The 20,375-nt window shown below is 31.5% G+C and overlaps 2 protein-coding genes across 6 annotated transcripts; one reads left to right on the forward strand and one right to left on the reverse strand.

Moving 5' to 3' along the window:
- Positions 1–1,301: 1,301 nt before the first annotated feature.
- On the reverse strand, positions 1,302–5,413 carry LOC125077556 (TIP41-like protein). Its single transcript, XM_047689494.1, has 6 exons — positions 5,200–5,413; positions 4,973–5,127; positions 4,668–4,847; positions 3,631–3,844; positions 1,927–2,085; positions 1,302–1,476 (listed from the first exon to the last, which is right to left on the reverse strand). Exons 1-6 carry the CDS (start codon positions 5,212–5,214, stop codon positions 1,375–1,377), a joined length of 825 nt encoding a protein of 274 aa, XP_047545450.1. The 5' UTR covers positions 5,215–5,413; the 3' UTR covers positions 1,302–1,374.
- A 1,651-nt stretch (positions 5,414–7,064) lies between these two features.
- LOC125077555 (dynamin-1-like protein) lies at positions 7,065–19,308 on the forward strand. Of its 5 annotated transcripts, none has more exons than XM_047689489.1 (16): positions 7,065–7,290; positions 7,591–7,735; positions 8,863–9,071; positions 9,170–9,380; positions 9,467–9,576; positions 9,953–10,090; positions 10,510–10,750; positions 11,101–11,246; positions 12,193–12,336; positions 12,979–13,161; positions 14,743–14,814; positions 15,165–15,233; positions 15,366–15,489; positions 16,581–16,676; positions 17,347–17,558; positions 18,009–19,308. In XM_047689489.1, the coding sequence occupies exons 1-16, from the start codon at positions 7,189–7,191 to the stop codon at positions 18,063–18,065; spliced, it is 2,259 nt and encodes a 752-aa protein (XP_047545445.1). In that variant the 5' UTR covers positions 7,065–7,188; the 3' UTR covers positions 18,066–19,308. The 5 variants fall into 5 exon arrangements, with proteins under 5 accessions (XP_047545445.1, XP_047545446.1, XP_047545449.1 ...); XM_047689490.1 differs by having other exon boundaries at positions 12,979–13,143; XM_047689493.1 differs by lacking the exon at positions 16,581–16,676.
- The last annotated feature ends 1,067 nt before the right edge of the window (positions 19,309–20,375 follow it).

Genomic DNA, 20,375 nt, shown 5'->3' on the forward strand with positions numbered 1-20,375 from the left:
TCCTTTATCGATTCGAATAAGCTTACTGATACGAGAGTTGTTCGATAAGTCAGCGACTTTTCCGTGAGGAAAGTTTTATAATAATAGAGGTGAAACAGATTTCATAATAGATAGGTGTCATTGAATTATAATTTATCTAATATATACCTGACAGAATTTGTTTTTTTTTTTTGGCTTTTCTATAGCGACAAATATCGCTCGTTTTCAACGAAAACGTTGATTAGATGAAAAAAGTTAATTTAATTTTTGAGCTAAAAACTAATAAATAAAACGAATATTAGCTTCTGATTAATTATTCTGCGTAAAAGAAAATCACCTTACAAACTACAATAGTGAACTTGGGTGGTATGTGGTATTTCACTGTTAAAGACCAATATATAACATATGAAAAAAAAGCGTTCACTGTCGCCCACGTCAAAGACAAGCATCTTTTTATACAATTTGTCATATAATTGATCACTGCCGATATCGATGTAATTATGTGATACGGAACTTGAAGTAGGTTTCTGTCTGGTAAAATCTGGTATGAACTTGTTATCAGCAATTGCCAGACTGATAAAGTTACCTAATCAGTTTCAATTCAAAATAATAATAGTATTAATGGAGCGTCGAAGACTTTTAAGTGTTTTATTTAAATTTTCATAATTCCATAGGCCATAGTGGAGTGTTAAAATAGAAAATAATTAGACATTCGGCGAGTTGATAGGATAAAGTTAAAGACAAGGGGGATAGAGCATGCGTTTTAAAAATCCTTACTTGCTGATGTTTTATGCAATATAATACCATGGCTTCCTAATTTCATTTTATTAATGTCTTTTATCTAATAATTAGCAACCAGCTTTCTACCAAGTCATGTGTATGTCATATAACATAGTAATGCATAGTGTAACTTCAATTGTAGTTTTGAAACAAAAAAACTTTTGAATTTGGTTTGTAATGAGTTGACTATTTTTTTTTTTATGTTATAGGGGGCAAGCTAGCAGGAGGCTCATCTGATGGAAAGCGATTACTACCGCCCATGGACATCTGCAACACCAGGGGGGTTGCAGGTGCGTTGCCGGCCTTTAATTTTCCATTTCTAAGTTTACTAGTGAACATTAAATAATTTCACTATATAACTCCCTCCTCGATAGTAGCGAAATTTTTGTATATCATCAGAATTTTCCATGAACAGAGAACCATATCATACATTAAATTAGAAGTAGGTTAAAAGGTAGACTTGTTTTCATAAATATAATCTATTAGTACAAGTGAAGCTAAACTAAGGGGTGTAAAAATAAAAAAAAACAACACAGTTCTAACTTAGCACTTTATACATAAAACTATATTGCTTAGACATAATATTATATAAGTTGAGATCATAAAAATACACTATCAATTGTTTTCCAAGTTTACAATCAATTTTTCCATTATTTTCTCTTTAACTGGAAGAATAGGTATGACGTCATCAGCTTCTTTCATTTGAGAAGTAGGAATCTTTAAATAAAAAAATATACTTTTCTATTACACAATTTTAGTTTTTTTTTTTTTTATTATGCGAAGAACAATACAAGCTAATTTATTATTTATATCGTTTTTCACAAACAGGTATGAATTGAGCCAAGATGGCCCAGTGGTTAGAACGCGTGCATCTTAACCGATGATTGCGGGTTCACACCTAGGCAGGCACCACTGAATTTTCATGTGATTAATTTGTGTTTATTATTCATCCCGCGGTGAAGGAAAACATCGTGAGGAAACCTGCATGTGTCTAATTTCAACGAAATGTGTATGTCGACATATGTGGAGCAGCATGGTGAAATATACTCCAAACCTACTCCTCAAAGGGAGAGGAGGCCTTAGCCCAGCAGTGGGAAATTTACAGGCTGCTAATGCTAAAAAAAATACTAAATATAAAAATGAAAGTATAATAAAAAAAATACGTACATTTATATCCTGCGCTCTTGCTTCTTTAATGGTATATTCTCGTAGAACATAGTCCGAGTTAAGCATATGAAACATCCTGGTCTCGTGAGACCGCACTAAGACATCATCGACTCTTAAAAAATGTCTCAATAGCACATACCAGTATGACGGCATTACTCTCTGAAATCCAAAAATTCAATAGTAACAAAGTATTATTACTATTACAACAACTAAATCATAATATTGTAGCTTGTGTAATCCTCCCCAGCACATATAAAACTCGAACTCAACCTGGTTTAGTAGTCCCTCAACAACTCTTTGTTGAGGGACTACTAAACCAACCATGGAGCTTAACTGTTGTCTCATTCGTTCTCACATTACTTGGTGGATTTGATTACCCTGCCAGGATTCCAACCTAACGGAAACTTTTGATTGTAGTTGACAATCTGATAGATGTTGGTAAGTGTAGAAAAGTTGATTATTTTTTAAAAATTAACGCACTGGTCTCTATTACATATCTAATGAATATAATTTTAAAATGACTGACTGCCGCCTGATGCCTAAACCGGGCGGTCTGACGGGATGAATTTGGCACAGGACTCCCAGGGCAGGAACTATGTAACATAGGTGAGGACTTAGAGATATTTCAAAATACATTACCAAAGGGAATTTAATGGATACAATTATGAATAGATCATTGTTATTTCTGATACTAGAAGTATAGAAATTAGTATTTAGGCTTTAGTTAATGAGTTACAGATGTTAAAGATTTTTTTTTAAAATAACTTCTTAGGTGGGTTAAACTTGGGATGAAAATTTGTTAGTAAGCTTGTTTTTTTTTAAGTTAAAAATAAGGAAATCAATATCAAAGGCTAATGTGTAAAAGAAAGAGTGACATTGCAGATGAAAGTTTGTATCGAAGTTCGACTCTTTTCAATGAAATATAGAAGACAATATTTTATTATGTAACAAGATCACTCATTAAAGCACTTACGAAAATCTATTCTTGAAGGAGATAATATTGCGGATGAAAGTATGTATGATAATTATTCATTTTTTTAAGTTATATATACATATGTAGCAGTTTTTAAATTAGCCGTCCAATTAAAACTAAACGTTATTTAACTAACGTTTATTGTGGCGTTAATATGTAAGTACCATGAGTAGTTATGATATAAAATATTTAAAAAAAAAACTGTATTTTGGCGCGATATTATAAATATTTGGCATTTAACCAAATAATTATGTTCCAATCTAAACTATCAATATTTTTATGAGAACATGAGATGAGTGTCCCTATTCTATGAACGGAAAATGAATTATCTGTGTGTCATTCTGGCCGCTGGTTGAACAGCGCCGTTTAATTGGATGGCTAATTAAGCTAAGTTGCCTGAGACATCTATGTGACCATCAGCTTCTTCATAAGTATAACACCAATGTTCCGGTTTTTTCCGATAGGATATACCATTGGGTACAAGGCTAGTAATATTATATAATTTTATAGGCTCAGTTGTCTATAAAGACTTTATAAATTGGCATATCACATAGACAGAATATTTTTGTCACTGCAACATTCTTTAAGTTTAAGAATATTACGAATTTTAGCTGTAGGTACCCCCATGTATTATTTAATTTAATTTGATGAATGTTTTTGTAGAAACATATAAAAAAATAAATGTCTGCATTGTTGAAAGAAAACACTATACATATATAAATACCACTTACAATTTTCACTGATAACTTTGAAATACCATGATCATGAAGCTCATCTTCAAACAGCGTAAGATCATGATAAAAGAGAATTTGGTCTTTACGTTTTAACAGATCAAAATTTATGGTCTCATCCGTAGGCTCTATGGTGATGTTTTCAGATAAAGTACCTTTATAGTCTGTTGAGAAGGTCCAATCAAATGTTTTCTTCGGTTTTGCTGCATCTGGTCTTTATAAAAAAATTAAATATATTTATTGACTATAACTATCTGTAACCAAATACAGATTAATACTTTTAAGACAACTTAATCTGTTGCCATCATATGACCTAATTAGCGACCAAGTTATGATTTATAGCCTATTCCAATAGAACTAGGAAAAAAGATAAACAAACCTTACATTTACATGTTTCATGCAATTTACTAATAACTCAGCTATATTGTGCACTACTAAAGCTTATGATTATCTTTACATAAAATACAACACTATTGCACTTTAACCACTTATTTTCACTTTAATTTTACTTCCACAATTCAAATAACAGTTTTGTCTATGTTTAAACCCCCCATTTTTTCGCAAATTCGTAGTGAATATCATAGATTATTCAAGCTCTGTACTAATAATATCCTGTTAATTTGCTGTCAAATGTTGTTTATTAGGCTTTTTTCCTGTTATTGTTGGAATAGAGCATACAATGCATTGTCTGTGTGTAATTTTATACTAATTATTTATCAGAGAAAACTTTACATAATGATAATATGGTTATGTGACTGTTCTTTGAGTTTCAAAATATTATTTAAATTCTTATACTTTGAATTATTTATTTCAATTTGTCAGGTTAAATATATTTCAATAGTTCTAAATTATCTACTGTATATTTTAAATTTTCTACTGGTCTAATGTATCAAAGTATTTACTGCCAAGTATGAAACATTTGATAATTATATATAAATGTTGATGATTTAATTGTGTTAAATATAAATAAATTAGACTGATATAAAATATTAAATATATAAAACAAATATATTTTTTAATAATACAAGCATTAATACCTTGATTCCAGCCAAGCTTCAGCACAAGCTACTTCAATAGCTTGTACTTTACTGGAAACTCTGCGTAGAGCATCCAATGGGGTGAACTGGATCTTAGTACCACTCTTATGTTCCAAGTTCAAAACATTTTTAGGAAATACCATATCAGGAAAATGTGGCAGGCTTAGTTCTTTCGAGTATCTGAAATATATTTAAAAAGTAATTTCATGTAAACTTTTGTATATGAAAATAATTAATGAACTTTCATATAAAAAATAACTATTGACTACAATATTCTTAAACTAAAAACAAAAACCTATACTTACATACAAAATTGACAAAACTGGTTATCATTTCGTTCACAAACAACTTTAGTAGAACACACGCTCGGCAATATACAACTAATATCGTACGATATATGCCAGGGACCGAATTCGATGGATTTTGAATTTGTAGTATATCGTCCAGAATCGATTGTAGCCTTCGAAAAACAGAAACAAACAATTTAATACACCTTGAATACTTTTAAAAGTTGTGACAATTAATTACTTACCTCCGTTACAAACATTTTTTTATTGTCAGTTTGTTTAACACCAGTATATTATATGTAATTAGAGACACTAAAATTCGAAAAAGTACTTATGATTATATGTAGTTAAGAATAAAACATACTTTTTTTCCAATTATAACAATATGCCAACAGAATTATAAAATACACATTACAAACTCAATCTCAAGCTGATATCTGACTAAAATAACAGATTCTGAAGTTGACAATTGGAAATAATTGACATAAAACGACAGATATAACGATAAAAAGTATTTACTATAATTAAAAATTAGTAACATCAATAATAAGAATATTTTAACATTGCCAATATTTAATATTCTTATTATTAAAGACAGAAAAAATTACATCTATTTTTATTTTCATGGACATCTATTATTATAAATAGATAATAGTCATGAGTGATGTGACGCCATCTATAGCCTATTCCAATGGAAGTAGGAAAAAAGATAAACAAACCTTAGATTTACGTATTTCATGCGATTTGCTAATAACTCTATTTGCTAATAGCTAATAACTCTATTTGCACAATAGTGCACTATTATGAATTTATGATGAATATATCTTTATTTATAATACAACACTCTGGCGCTTAACCACTTATTTCCACTTTATGTTTACTAGAAATTCGGGTAACAATTTCGTCGACGTTCAATTCGTCGCAAATTCATAGTGAATATCATAGACTTATCAAGCTCTCGACCAATGATATCCTGTCAATTTGTTTATTTAGCTTTTTTCCTGTTATGGTTGGAATAGAGTTTATAAATGTATCTATATTTAGGAGACTCCTTTATCCATACAACTGGCTAAAATAAAGTTAAAAACAGAAGCACGTAAATCTGAATTATACTGCCATTAATTTTTCTTTTTGGGCACGGATCGTAAGGTCAATGTTGGCGCGTCTAATTGTAAATTTTCTAGAAATAGCATTTTTAGTCTTTTATCAATATTGATGAAAGACTGAATATTTATGAAAAATAAAGATGAATTGATTAAATAATTGCCATTGATCTTATTTATTTGTAAAATTGGTATTGAGAAAAAGCTAGATTGTCACTAGAATTCCTGTAATTAGAATTCATTCTTAGGTATTTAATTATCAATAAGTGTCGATTTATGTAGTGTGTTATAATGATGACCATATTTAACACCTTAAATATTATAAAAATGTTTTTTTTATGGTAATCATTTCACACAACAGACTTAATTTTCTTTTCTGGCAGCACTTCACGCATATTTATAGTGAAGTAATAAATATCATCGATACTAAAAAACAGACAGAATACCATTTTTTTTATTCATTCTATAATATGATCCAGGTTTTCTCTGAAAATCATAAATTATTGATATAAATTTTAATGATCTAAACGAGATTATAGAGACTTTTTTCATTATTGTAACCTCTCCTTTTCTTTGAACATATTTGTTGGTTTTAGGCATAAAAAATCAAATCCAATATACTAAATGAATGGAGAAACGTTCTCTACGCGTTGTGTCATATTTGGGACACTATGACTTTTTTTTAATTTGCATTATTAAAAATTTTGTGTGTGAGAAATACGTAGTCAAAGTCTGGAGTTATAAAATTGGCAGCTATACACTGTCACTATTCATGTCCTCTTATTCTCATCTACTTTATAGCCTTTTATTCTCATCTCTTTCTCTCACTCTCATCTCTTTTATGGTTTTAACCAACATTTTAGTTAGGAAGACTGGATATTGACTATCAGATTAAAATATCTGGATAAAATATTAATACCGAAAAATATAGTAAAGTATTTATTTTTATCGATATTTAATAAATTAAAATATCAGTACCTCACTATCGTTCCTTGAATCAATATGGCCGACTTTTACCGGTCAGTTTAGTGTTTTGATAATTATTAATTTGAATGAAATAATTATTTTTACAGTAAAGTTGTGCTTTTATCTTGAGATAATTGTGAATTAAATCATAGTGCTTAAATAACTATGGAAGCACTCATACCAGTTATTAATAAGTTACAAGACGTTTTTAACACCGTCGGAGCTGATGCCATCCAATTACCTCAAATTATTGTATTAGGAACTCAGGTTATAATATTTTTTATCAGATCTATTCCTATTTCTCATAAACAAATAAACACGTGTATCAGTTTTTTCCTCTTCATTAAGACAATGGTTATGTAAAGATGTCACTGAAAGTCTTTGTCCCCATTCCGTTATATAGACTTGCCTATGAATATTTCTTGTCAACATCTTATAAGTCCACATTTGAAATGCATGCATTATTTATTAACAGTAACGTTATATTTTACAGTTAGGTATATTTATTCTATCATTAGTTAATTGCTTGTGTTGTTAATTATAATAAAAAATCTGACTACTTTACAGAGTTCTGGCAAGAGTTCCGTTATAGAGAGCCTTGTCGGACGTTCCTTTCTACCTCGAGGACCTGGCATCGTTACACGTCGTCCTCTTGTTCTTCAGCTGGTATACAGCCCTAAAGATAGCAAGGAACATCGCTCAGCTGAAGAAGGTACACAGACTGATTCATATCTTAATTTGGTTTTCTTAAATTATTTATTACAATTGGCACATTTTATCTATCATTGATAAAAATTGTACTTTAGATATTTTTTACCAATTATGAATGACATGGCATTATACACTATCTCTTTATATAACTCACTTAACCATGACAAAAATTTGTTTATCCCGATTTTTTTCCTATTAAAGTACAATGTATTAAATTATGAATATAATATATAAAATTATATTGTGTAAATCAAATTCTCAAACAGGAAAACTATAAATATATATTGGTAAGGCTGTAGAGGTTGAGTAATAATTTCTATAAATTTTTCTATTTGTGAAATGAAAAATAAATATAAAAATCTTTTTTTCTCCTAACAAAAGTAAAACATCAATAGAACTTGTTACAACAATAACTATGCAAGCATGTAATACAATTAAACCCAGATAACCTAGTCCTCATTTCCGAGATAAATGATTCACACTCATTAACAATGTTTACATTTTTTCATTAAATGTAAGTCTTTGTTATGTCGGATTCACAATGATACAATTCACATAGCCTCACTTGCAATAACTTAAAATGAAAACCATGAGGTTATTATTTGAATAATTAAAAAAAAATTGTTATTGTATGTTTTTTGTTTCTACATTTATAATAATAATATTATCAGTCATTTATATTCACTATTTCTGAATATTTACAAAGTATTTATGTAATATATGTATGTATATTTGATGATTATTATGTTATTTATTTAGCATTTTTTTAAAAAACCATAATAAACAAGATGAATATAATACTTTAGTATATAGACAGCAGGAGACAGAAAATTTATCATGGAATCCATTAGTTCAACTGTCTCAAACCGTATTTTCAAAAGGTTTGTATTTTAAATGGACATATTTTATGTTATGTTTGTCCATTGATTAAATGAGATAGTGTTTATTGCTATGGTGAAAGATTTCATTTTAAAAATAGCATTCTCACGATTGGATTCGATCCCCAAATGTTTGCTGATAATCAAAAAAATTTAAACCATACCATTATTGGTCTTTTATGCTTAATAGTATATAGCAACTATTGTTTATTCATAATAATATTGATAAACTATTTTTATATTGTTACAGGTACAATAAACTTAGAAGAATGGGGCAAGTTTCTCCATACAAAAGAAAGAATTCATGCAAATTTCGACGAAATAAGGCAGGAGATAGAAAGAGAAACCGATCGTATGGCCGGTAGTAATAAAGGAATATGTCCAGAACCAATCAACTTGAAGATTTATTCCACCAGAGTTGTCAATTTGACACTTGTAGATTTGCCTGGAGTTACCAAGGTATTATAAGAATTTATTTTTATTGACTAATATGAGAGATCCATGACTTTGTTGCAAAAGAGAAATAATTATAATGGTTTTTCTTATTCATACATTAGGTACCTATTGGAGATCAACCGGAAGACATAGAAAGCCAAATAAGAAATCTTATTATTAAGTATATTTCCAATCCTAATTCTATAATCTTAGCAGTAACAGCTGCCAACACTGATATGGCTACAAGTGAAGCCATTAAAATGGCCAAAGAGGTAGATCCTGATGGTAGGAGAACTTTGGCAGTTGTAACAAAGTTAGATCTCATGGATGCAGGTAACTTTTTTAAATACTAAATATCACAATTTTTTTAGGTATATTTACTTCAATTGAGAGGTGCTTAATGTTGTTTTCTATTTTAGGAACTGATGCCATTGATATTCTATGTGGACGTGTGATTCCCGTGAAACTGGGAATCATTGGTGTTGTTAACAGATCTCAACAAGATATAATAGATAAAAAAACTATTGAGGTACAATAAAATAATTATTTTTTTATTTAGGTTTAGTTTTTTAGTGTGAGCACTGAAAACCTTTATAAAGAAGAAAATAATAATATTTCAAATTGTATGTGTAGTTTTTACAACATTTATAAGTTGTTCCAAGAAGCCTTGTAAAATGATATGCTTTCACAAAGGAAACTTAAGATTGCTTACAATGATGAAATGAAATCTAGCTTGAACCAGTATCAATTACTTACTGTATGTCAATTGTCAACAATATAAATGATGATTTTTTAAAAGAATTATTTGATAATGTAAAATATATTGTCTTTTTGTCAATAGTATTCTTTATTTTTATTTAAAAGTTTTTTTGAATAAATTATTAATTGTTAATATTACTGCTTAGGATGCCCTTAAGGATGAAGCCACATATCTTCAAAGGAAGTACCCGACGATTGCAACTCGCAATGGCACTCCCTACTTAGCCAAAACGCTGAACAGGCTTTTGATGCACCATATAAGGGATTGCTTACCCGAACTAAAGGTACATTATATAAACTTTCTTTATATTCCATTAAGAGTTATTTGCACATGACATGACCTCAATGTATACATTTTCAAGGTTATTTGATGAGAATCATTCTTAGCCCAGATTAAAACTTGTGTAAGCCCATTCAGGTACATACTGTCTAGTCTACCATTACTCGGTGCTTTTTCTTTTTAATTGTATTTAATGAAGACTGAGTGTCTACAGTTACAGGCATAAGAAATATAGCATTTTAGATCTTATTATTGGTAGAGCATTGATAATGACGACTGAAGACTTATTAAAATTTTTTACAAGGCTATCCCTAAGTGTTTATACATACAATGGCCAATAAGGTTATCTGTGTTAAATTAAAAAAGGAGTTTTTATGAATAATATGTTTTATGACATAAAATTTACACTGCTTTGATTATTAGGTGCGAGTCAATGTTATGATTTCACAATTCCAATCATTACTCAACTCATATGGAGAAGATGTTTCGGACAAATCCCAAACTCTACTGCAAATTATAACAAAGTTCGCCAGCGCCTACTGTTCCACCATAGAGGGTACTGCGAGGAACATTGAGACCACAGAGCTTTGTGGTGGTGCTCGAATATGCTATATATTCCATGAGACATTTGGCCGTACATTGGACTCTATACATCCTTTAGTAGGTGAGAGATTTAAATTATATTATCAGTAAACATGAAATATTCTTATGCTGACTTCAATTCAGTACAATTCAACAATAATTCTTATAACTTCGGGTAATCGATAAATGTCGGGTTAACTACCATCAGAATTTTGTTTTATTATTTTGGGTGATAATTTTAATTATACACACACTAAAATATTTAACAAATCTCACATAGAAACCAATAAAATGTATAAAAATATATATCAAAAGATTCCTTAAAAATGTATAGTTCTATTTTATAACAAAATATACAAATCGCCATTTCGACAGAGTCGCCGAAATATATTCATTAACTGTTTTTTCTTATGAAATGCTTTAATATTTCAGGTTTATCACGTATGGACATATTAACTGCAATACGCAATGCTACGGGCCCTAGGCCGGCGCTATTTGTTCCCGAAGTCTCGTTCGAGTTACTGGTGAAGAGACAGATCAGAAGACTGGAAGATCCGTCACTACGTTGCGTAGAACTGGTAATGAACCTCACATCCTCAGTTGAATAGTATTAGCATGGCCTTAGGCAGGGAAGGTTTTGTGTTTATTTTACCTTTAAAAACCCCTTTGTTTTTTTCGCTGAGTAATTTTACTTACATTATGTAAATAATAATATATAATACTTTAGAATTTTGGGTAGTGTGTGTGGTTAAAGTAAAACTATTTTAACATTTACAACACTGATTCAAAAAAATGATCTCTCAGTTTTTGGAGTAACAATGTATTTATTTAAAATTAGTATTTATTAACTTCCACATTTTGAATGTGATTTATGCAAACATTTATACAAATGGTGGTGGTGGTTTTTTTAAAACGTTATATTAATATATTTTACTTTAAAACGAAAGACACATACATGTTTCCATTTTTTAACATAAAAATGATCAATTTCCATAGAAATATTTAGTAACAAGAACACCCTCCTTTTCTTTCTTATTCACAAACCATCGATTTCCGTTTTTCATCAATCTGAAATGGCAAACTTCCATACAAACCCTAATTTAATCCTTTCTCCATCTTTAAGTCAAAAAAAAAGAAGCATAAATGGAAATATTAATTATGGAAATAATTAATATTTCCATTTTTCTTCAAAAATGACCAACTGTTAAGGAAACTTTCATTGCCTATTTTATCTCAACAAAAGCTGTAACTATTGCCTTTTACTCATAAACAGAAGCCAGAAACAAAGCAAAACTTAGTGTCTCTGGTCCCACAAAGCACAACACCAATAATGACCCCACCCCCCTCAGTAAGGACTAGTTTTGAAAGAGGCCCGATATGAGTCACTGGCTACAGTCGTAGGTGTAAAGCGATTGCATCATTTACTTTGCATAAAATATATTATGACTAGTAAACGCACGCATATGTTCGATACTCGGCCGGACCCAAAATCGGAGCAAGTATGTAAGTAACCGAGCGTCGCAGGTGCACGAGGAGATGCAGCGCATCGTGCAGCACTGCGGCACCGAGGTGCAGCAGGAGATGCAGCGCTTCCCGCGCCTGCACCAGCGCATCGTGGACGTGGTCACGCAGCTGCTGCGCACGCGCCTGCCCGCCACCAACTCCATGGTGAGCCCGGGCAGCTGTACTGCACTCATTCGTCCTGTTTTTTGTCGGCGACGTTGACGCCGTGTGTACTTTTAACTATTTTTACATCACAGACGCGCCACCCACCTAACTTTGCCTGTGCCTCCAAACCGGAACACAATCGTACTAAGTATTACTACTGTGCGGTAAAATATATGACGAGTGTGTAACCTACCCAGACGAACTTGCACAAAGCCCTACCACCAAGTTGTTGCCTGTTGTTGATTTTGTTCAGCACAGGACCTTTATAATTGTATAAGTGTGTGGGCAAACACGAGCACATTGTTCGACTCGAACGGAAAGATTCAAATGCTTCATACGCTTTGCGAAGCACGAGATTATAAACACTGACAACTTCCAGACTCCGGACTGCTACTGAGAATTGTGCGACGAAAAATGTTAATGACCTATTTATTTGATCAACCTTGGGCTCGAATCTAGGATCTTCGGGTTTTTGACTTTATAATTTAGCTACTTAAACGCACGACAATAGTAATCATGATGTACCTACGACTTTTAATTTGATTAATGGCATCATATAGTTGTCAGCCTTTGAAACTTAAATCGAGTATCCTATTAAATATATATTACAGATATTCTAAACCAATTTTTTAATGTATACAGGTCGAAAATCTAGTGGCCATCGAACTTGCATACATCAATACTAAGCACCCCGATTTCCACCGCGAAGCCGCACTAGTCTCTGGTCTACTCAAGAGTACAGACGGGCTGGTGGAAGAACACAGCCCGATGTATCGGCAGAAGACACCTCGGCCGACTTCTACGCCGGTATCCACACTTTTCAAAGTATATACACATTTTTTTCTAGCTCGTGGTGAGGAATCCACTAACTGTACTAATGAAAATGGCTGACAAGATGTGATGGATTGGTATTCAAGGAAGCTACTTCATAAAACGTTATAACAAGTGTGCATTGTCCATGTCATGAGTAGATCTACTAATCAATGTGGTGATAGTGGTTGATTTATTGTTTTTTTGTTAAAAGGCTATAACTTTTTTAAAGACTTTTTATGGGGCATTTTTAAAATAAGCAAAAGGTAAAAAAATACCTTTTGCTTATTTTATTCTTTATCAAGGTTAGGTTACGTTTAGGTTTATATCAACAAAATCAGAAAGTGTATTTCAAGTTATATTCAAATCAATTTTTCGCGTGTTAAAGTCTACATCCCCATCATCCCCATCATCGCTATTCGACCTAAGTGTCAAAATATCCAACAAGTTTTCTTTTCTTTGTTTTCTATACACCCCTAGTGCTTCTTCCAGTTTTCATAAATAGCTAAACAGATATCCAAAGAACACAAAATAGTAACTACAATTATACGGTATATTTTGGTAGTTATTATAATGTGTTATGTTATATGATTGTCCATTTGGATTTCCCATTAGATATGGTATAACTTTTCTGTAGCAGCGGCTATCAAAATACGACACTTGTAAAAATTTCGATATCAATTCCGATTGTGGTCATAAAGCTAGAATATCCTTGTCGGACTGTTTATCTAAGTAATCACAGTTAACATAAACTAATTTTTATTAAACTATTTTCTGTAGTATATTTTGTGTAGCTCATTCGACATTAGATCGATTAGTGATTTCAAATTAAGTTGCAAGTTTAACCTACAAATATTAAAGGAGTAGCTTTGATGAAAAGAGTGGCTTGTAAAACGGTATCCTTCGTTAAAGAATGACCATGTTACATGAGGCAACTTTTAGGCAGACTTTGACGCTAACTGCCTTTTTACCGTTGTAAAAGCCAAATCAAGCCTTTACTAAGTACTAATAGAAGATCTAAGAAAATGTCGAAACGGAAAAACCATATTTCATTCATGGGTGATAAAAATTCTTAACCCGTAATGTTTGTTGAATGTCCCAAATATATGTCATTGGTTAAAGTTTTAGTTCTAAACAGTAAATAATTACTAACATTAAAAATGTTATCGAACGAGTTGCGGAAAAAAATTATGATGGATATAGTTTAAAACATTTCTCAACCATTTTTAAACATTACGTTAATTTGACGTTTTTATTGTCCATTCCTCAGGAACATTATTTTTAATAGATTCATTAGTATTCATAAATGATCCATACATCACCATCATCATAGTTACAATCCCAAAACTAAACCTCAATCTTTTATATATAAAAGTAGATTAAAATTTACGGTGTTTGTTAAAACAGGTAAGTAAATGCGGGCTCACATTTAAATCGTAATTGTCACTCGATAAATTGTGCCATTATTAATTAACTAACAAACAGCGAAATTAGTTTTTAGTCGTAAGATTTAAATCATGATATTATTTCATAATGGAATATAATAATTATTAAAAATATGTAATGAGTTTAAGTAATTATGCGTATTTTTCGTAGCAATTTCTTCGCCAAATGGGTGAAAGAGGGTCCGTCTTGGTATTGTTGGCAAAAATGATGGATACGTACCAGGTAATTGAGTATTGACTGCGAGTGCTCCATGTTAAAACTCCATAATTCATCTCTACATACTAAATTATCTTTGATTATTTTCATGGCTTTACACAAAATGGGCTCTCTTTCCAAACTCTAGTTTCAATATAAATATAAAAACACTGTATATTTTCGTAAAGTAACATAAGATATACAACTGTACAGGTAAAAGCGTTTTACTTTATTAAATTTCGAATGTTATAGCTAGAAAGAAATTTTGATAGCATATAAGTCATGACATAAATACATGGTTCCAATGCATGGGGTATTCTTAAAAACTTAAATGGGGGTTATTCTCTGATACTATAGTTTATCACTTAATATTTCAGCATGTCCCGGCCATCACCGACGGCCACGACAGGTCCCCGCCCAGTAACGAATCTCCTGCCACTCCACAGGTAACACACATCTTCATGTAACGTTCATTCAGTCGATACTGTGATTTGCGTTTAATTAAGGAACTATAATCAATAATTTGAAATGTTGTATTGTAACTAAAGTCAGAGTTGAATTTGAAACATTTTAAATAGGTGAATGGTAGTCCAGAAAATAAGGCGATGACTCCACAGAAACCGGTCAATTTGCTGCCTGAAGTCCCAAGCCACACTTCTAGGAAGCTCTCTGACAGGGAACAGCATGACTGCGATGTAATCGGTGAGAAAATTTTAAATTTTTTATAACAATTTGTCATTAAATTTGTTTATTGAAATAAAACAAACCATAAATAAAGCCGTAAAAAAATGCTAAATACTGCTAATACCAAATACGAATGATGAGTTTAGTAATTTCGTAATTACTCTTGAGTTTTTTGTTTTGGAGTTACTAAATCCAGTGATTATGCTTTAAAACAAATTCTTAATGACTGTAAACTATTAATATTAATTTATCACTGATAAATAAATCAAGTTTGAAAATGTCTTCTAGAATAACACTAAAAGTAATTTTAGGTAAGGATCGCGTATTTCAACCACAAGAGGAGTACAGATAAATTAACACAACTTTGTCATTTAATGGCCGTGATCTTCAAACATTTATGATATTCATTATGAATTCGTGACAAAATTATTTTTTATACATTGTTTTCGGATCTTTTTAAATAAAAGTAAAGTGGATATAAGTAGTAAGTGGAATAGTGTTGTAGTATAAATTAATTTGTTTATCTTTACTCCTTCGATGGGAATAGTTTGTTCAGTGATTGTTCTTTATTGTGGAGAGTAAATATTTCACGCAACATTTATAACTATGTTTGTGTCATAACGAATAGAACGTACTGCATTTGTACTAGTAAATAAAAATATAGTAAAGACCACAAAGTATAATAAACAAACATTTACTATGGACTATAGAAAATATAATTTTAAGATTCAGTTTTCAGAATATGTTCTGTATTTTACCTTCACTTTGTTACGTTGATTTTCGTGGATGTAATGTTACTTAACGCTTAACTGATGTGTGACGTGTACACGACATATCCTACCGATTTCTAATACAATGCGTTGTGTTTGTCATCTATTTAACAATTAAAAAATTTGAATTCAATGGCTAATAAAATTTGCAAGGTTAAACTAGTGAGCATTGTTTCGTTCTGTTTGCTGATTATTTTATTTACTATACATTTAAATAACATTCGATAATCATTTTACTCATTAACAGACATGTACGTTAATGCCTATATAATTATGTATTTAAACACGATACGAGTCAAACGATATATACATTGATTGGTTATATTCCTGTGATGCTAGGTGGACGGAGCGACCACACGACATACCAAAAATGTAATACAAAGACTGTAGAAGGCATCAGCATGATGCATTTGAACCAAATGGGTGATTTAGTCGGTGAGGACAGATATAATAGTGGCAATGCAAATAATGCTTACTTCATATCTCCACTGATAGGGTTTCCGACCACCTTTCATCGAAATTGCTGTTATGCTTGCCGCTTCCTGCTTTGTACAGATTGGACCACTTCTATTTACTTTACTGACTAAATATATTATTACCACTTTGACAATTTTCTCTAATCGGTACGTTTTATAATTATATATAAAAATAATGAATAATGTGTAAATAAGAGTGGTATTCTTTGCTATTTATGTTTACTAATCTATCCTTGTTATCCTAATTCTTCTGTATCTTATTATACTGTCATGTTTTTTACACACTTCATCATCATCATCATAAGTCACACACAAATAACTGAATGTCGCCTGTTATATGTTGTAGCTGTGTATTGTTTAAGTGTTTTGAAGTTAGTAAAAGTTAAATAATATAAATATAAATGTATATTTACGAATAATTGAATATACTTATTATTCAATATGCATTGTGATTTTAAATTTGAATGCCTTAAAACATTTATAAATATATAAATAGATAGAAAGTCATTAAATGAACTTTATTTTCGTTTTAATGTTTTAGTACGTAAATCTCTCAGATTGTGCAAATGGAAATTTGTAATAAAAATACTCACATATTATATTAATTATTTTACTCATATATATTTCAGAACGGCTGATCAAATCATACTTCTACATAGTACGCAAATCTATCAAAGATTCCGTACCGAAGGCCGTGATGCACTTCCTCGTCAACTTCGTGAAGGACAACCTGCAGTCGGAGCTCGTGACGCACCTCTACAAGTCCGACCAGGCCGAGAACATGCTCAACGAGTCGGAGCACATCGCGCAGCGCCGCAAGGAGGCCGCCGACATGCTCAAGGTGAGGAACTCACAAGGACTCTATTATAGCGATCTGTGTGTGGAGTTAGTATTCGTTAATTCCCATGCGGATAGGTAATATTTCTTGGACTGTCGGAACAGAGTTGCTAGTGTGTTTCTTGTCAGATTTTCAGAGCCGTAGCTTTAAATTTAATTTAAACATGTAAAATTTCGATTCAAATGTGCTTGTATATTTTGAATTCAAATGTTGCACAGATGTGTTTGAACCGTTTTTCAATATTACTTAAGTTTAAAATCTTGTAATTTTTTGACAATTGTTAAATTTGCAAATACATTAGCAATTTGTTAAAAGAACAAATTTGTGCCTCAACGATTCGATTACTACTAATCACATGTAGGTTTTAATGTAGGACCATATTTTGACCTCTTGAATATTTGTTTTGAGACATCTTTATGTGTTTTTTTTTTATAATTTTCTTTATTATTACAGGCATTGCAACGCGCCAGTCAGATTATAAGCGAAATCCGCGAAACACACATGTGGTGATGCTTGGCCGATGATGATGACTCTAGTCTGTGAAATAGTGAATTTGAGCTCAGAGCTCTGTACATACTCCTGTAACCTAGGTGAATTGTGTAGGCACTTTACTTATTTAAATGTTCACACACCTTCGCTTTCATATTTATAATCTGCAGCTCTCTCAATACAATAATTTCATGACAATCTGGCATAGTATTATTTAAAAGCGAATTTATATAAGAAAACCAAATATCAGAGCCAAGACAGAATAATTATATGAAAGTGAATTTGTGTTAGCTGTAATTAAATACTTGAATTGAGCTTCATGCTTAAAAATGCAGAAGCTTCGAACGTTTTCTTTTTTTTTCCATAAATTATTCAATTATTAATAATTTGTATGCGAAATATTCACGTGTCACATATATTATATTCGTAAGATGGAAGATAAAACTAACTCAAGCAATATTAAACGCTAAGCCCTCATCATGATTCGCTTGTGCATGTATTTGTTAGTCGCGGAAAAGGGAAAATAATTAATAAAGGAGTTAGCAAGTTGTACGGTCGACCCCGTTGCTGATGCTATCCTAGTCTGATTTGGAGGTTGAGTCGTTTATGTGCTCGATTGATAATTGCACTTAAGTAAGATTTCCCTTACTATATATATCGACGCCCAAAGGGTTGCGTCGGGCCGGCTTAGCTAGTCTATAGACTCTGTCGGTAGTGTTTCTTAATTGCACAAAAATATTCTGCTTTTTTAGTTACCATTTCGTTATTAATCATGTATTTGCGATTTGAGTAGGGTAGTCTTAAATTTCATTATACTTATTTAGTAATTAATTCGCAGTGATATTAATTGTAACTCCTGCAATATTCATGGCATTGAGTGTCCGTGGTTTTTTTTTTACCTAATGTCGGTTCTGTAACGTGTCGTGTATGTTCGATTACGTGAATAAATTTTTCATTCATATTTTTTTAGTATACAGGGCTGGTGGTAGTTTTAAACATCATAGTTATATAGTTTGCAACGTTTTAAACGGATCCAGAGTTCCTCGTGCACTACTTGATATTGTTATGATTTCGCATGCATCAAGTCGCATTGTATTTATTAAAAATTTTACTATCGCCAATTTAGAGAGTAGTAAATATTCCAATGTTAGAAAATGTATTTATTGTTATAGTCCGAAGTGTGATGTTCTTTATGTACCGATCGTAAACAATTGATGTTAACATGTATTTAAGTCTGTTAAAAAATATAGAATATTGTGATGTATACTTTGTTTTATTTTCTGATATCAGTTAAGATGACACAGGTCATCATCAAAGCTAATTGTAACAGTTCAAAAAAAGAAATGTATGAAAGAAAGAAAGAAAGAAATGAAATCACAAAAAACTACTACGAAAAAAATATTATTTCAAGAACATCGAATAAAAAAAACTAAATATGGTACAAACACAACACATACAAACTACATTCTTCTTCCCCTCCGCTCACATACAAATATTTGGCAACTGCACGACTCTAGAATGAACAAATAAGTAACTCTCAAGTTCAGCTAGTATCTAACAGTAACGGTTTATATAGCCAGTGATGTTAACATTACATACCGTTACATACATCCAAACAGCAATATTTAGTGCGCCTTCCTCGTGTCTCGGTAACGAGAGATATATTAAAATCAGATTATGTTGCTTTAACAGTCATTACTCAGCTACTGTTAAAAGCTGAGGAATAACTTCCCTACTTCAATTAGAAAGAGCTCAGAGACCCGTGCATAAAGTGCTTCAGAAGCCTTTTGGGTATCTCATACAAATTCTGTTAGAGGAGACCGGTTGTATATTATTCATTTTCAAAATAATGACTGAGGTTCACCTTTTGCGATTATCGTGATCGTTTTAAACGACGAGTGTACAAAAATTGAAGTATCGCACTTAAAGACTCCCGTTGTAAGACGCTTTAATACATCAAAGGGGCACTCATAACTAAAAATTGTCAGATTACGGTATATCAAAAAAAGTAGTATTAAGCAAGGCAAAACGCAAAATTGTTTGAATAGTTAAATTCCATGAAATATGATGCAGTTGAACATCTTGATACCATTGACTTAACTGCTATTGTATATGTAAAATTTTAGTTCGTTTATACAATAGATAATTATATCTTATTCGACTATCTTTGGTCTAATCTAGGTCTTGGGTAGATATAACGCCAAATTTAGATCGGGCCGTTAGAAAGTTATTGGGATTTTCTGTTAAAAAATTGTAAATAACAGCCCGGAGTCTGGAAGTTAGAAGTAAGTAGCCCCGTGCTTCGGAAAGCACGTAAAGCTGTAGGTCCTG

Source organism: Vanessa atalanta, chromosome 4, assembly GCF_905147765.1.
Source record: "Vanessa atalanta chromosome 4, ilVanAtal1.2, whole genome shotgun sequence".
NCBI classification, from domain to species: Eukaryota; Metazoa; Arthropoda; class Insecta; order Lepidoptera; family Nymphalidae; genus Vanessa; species Vanessa atalanta.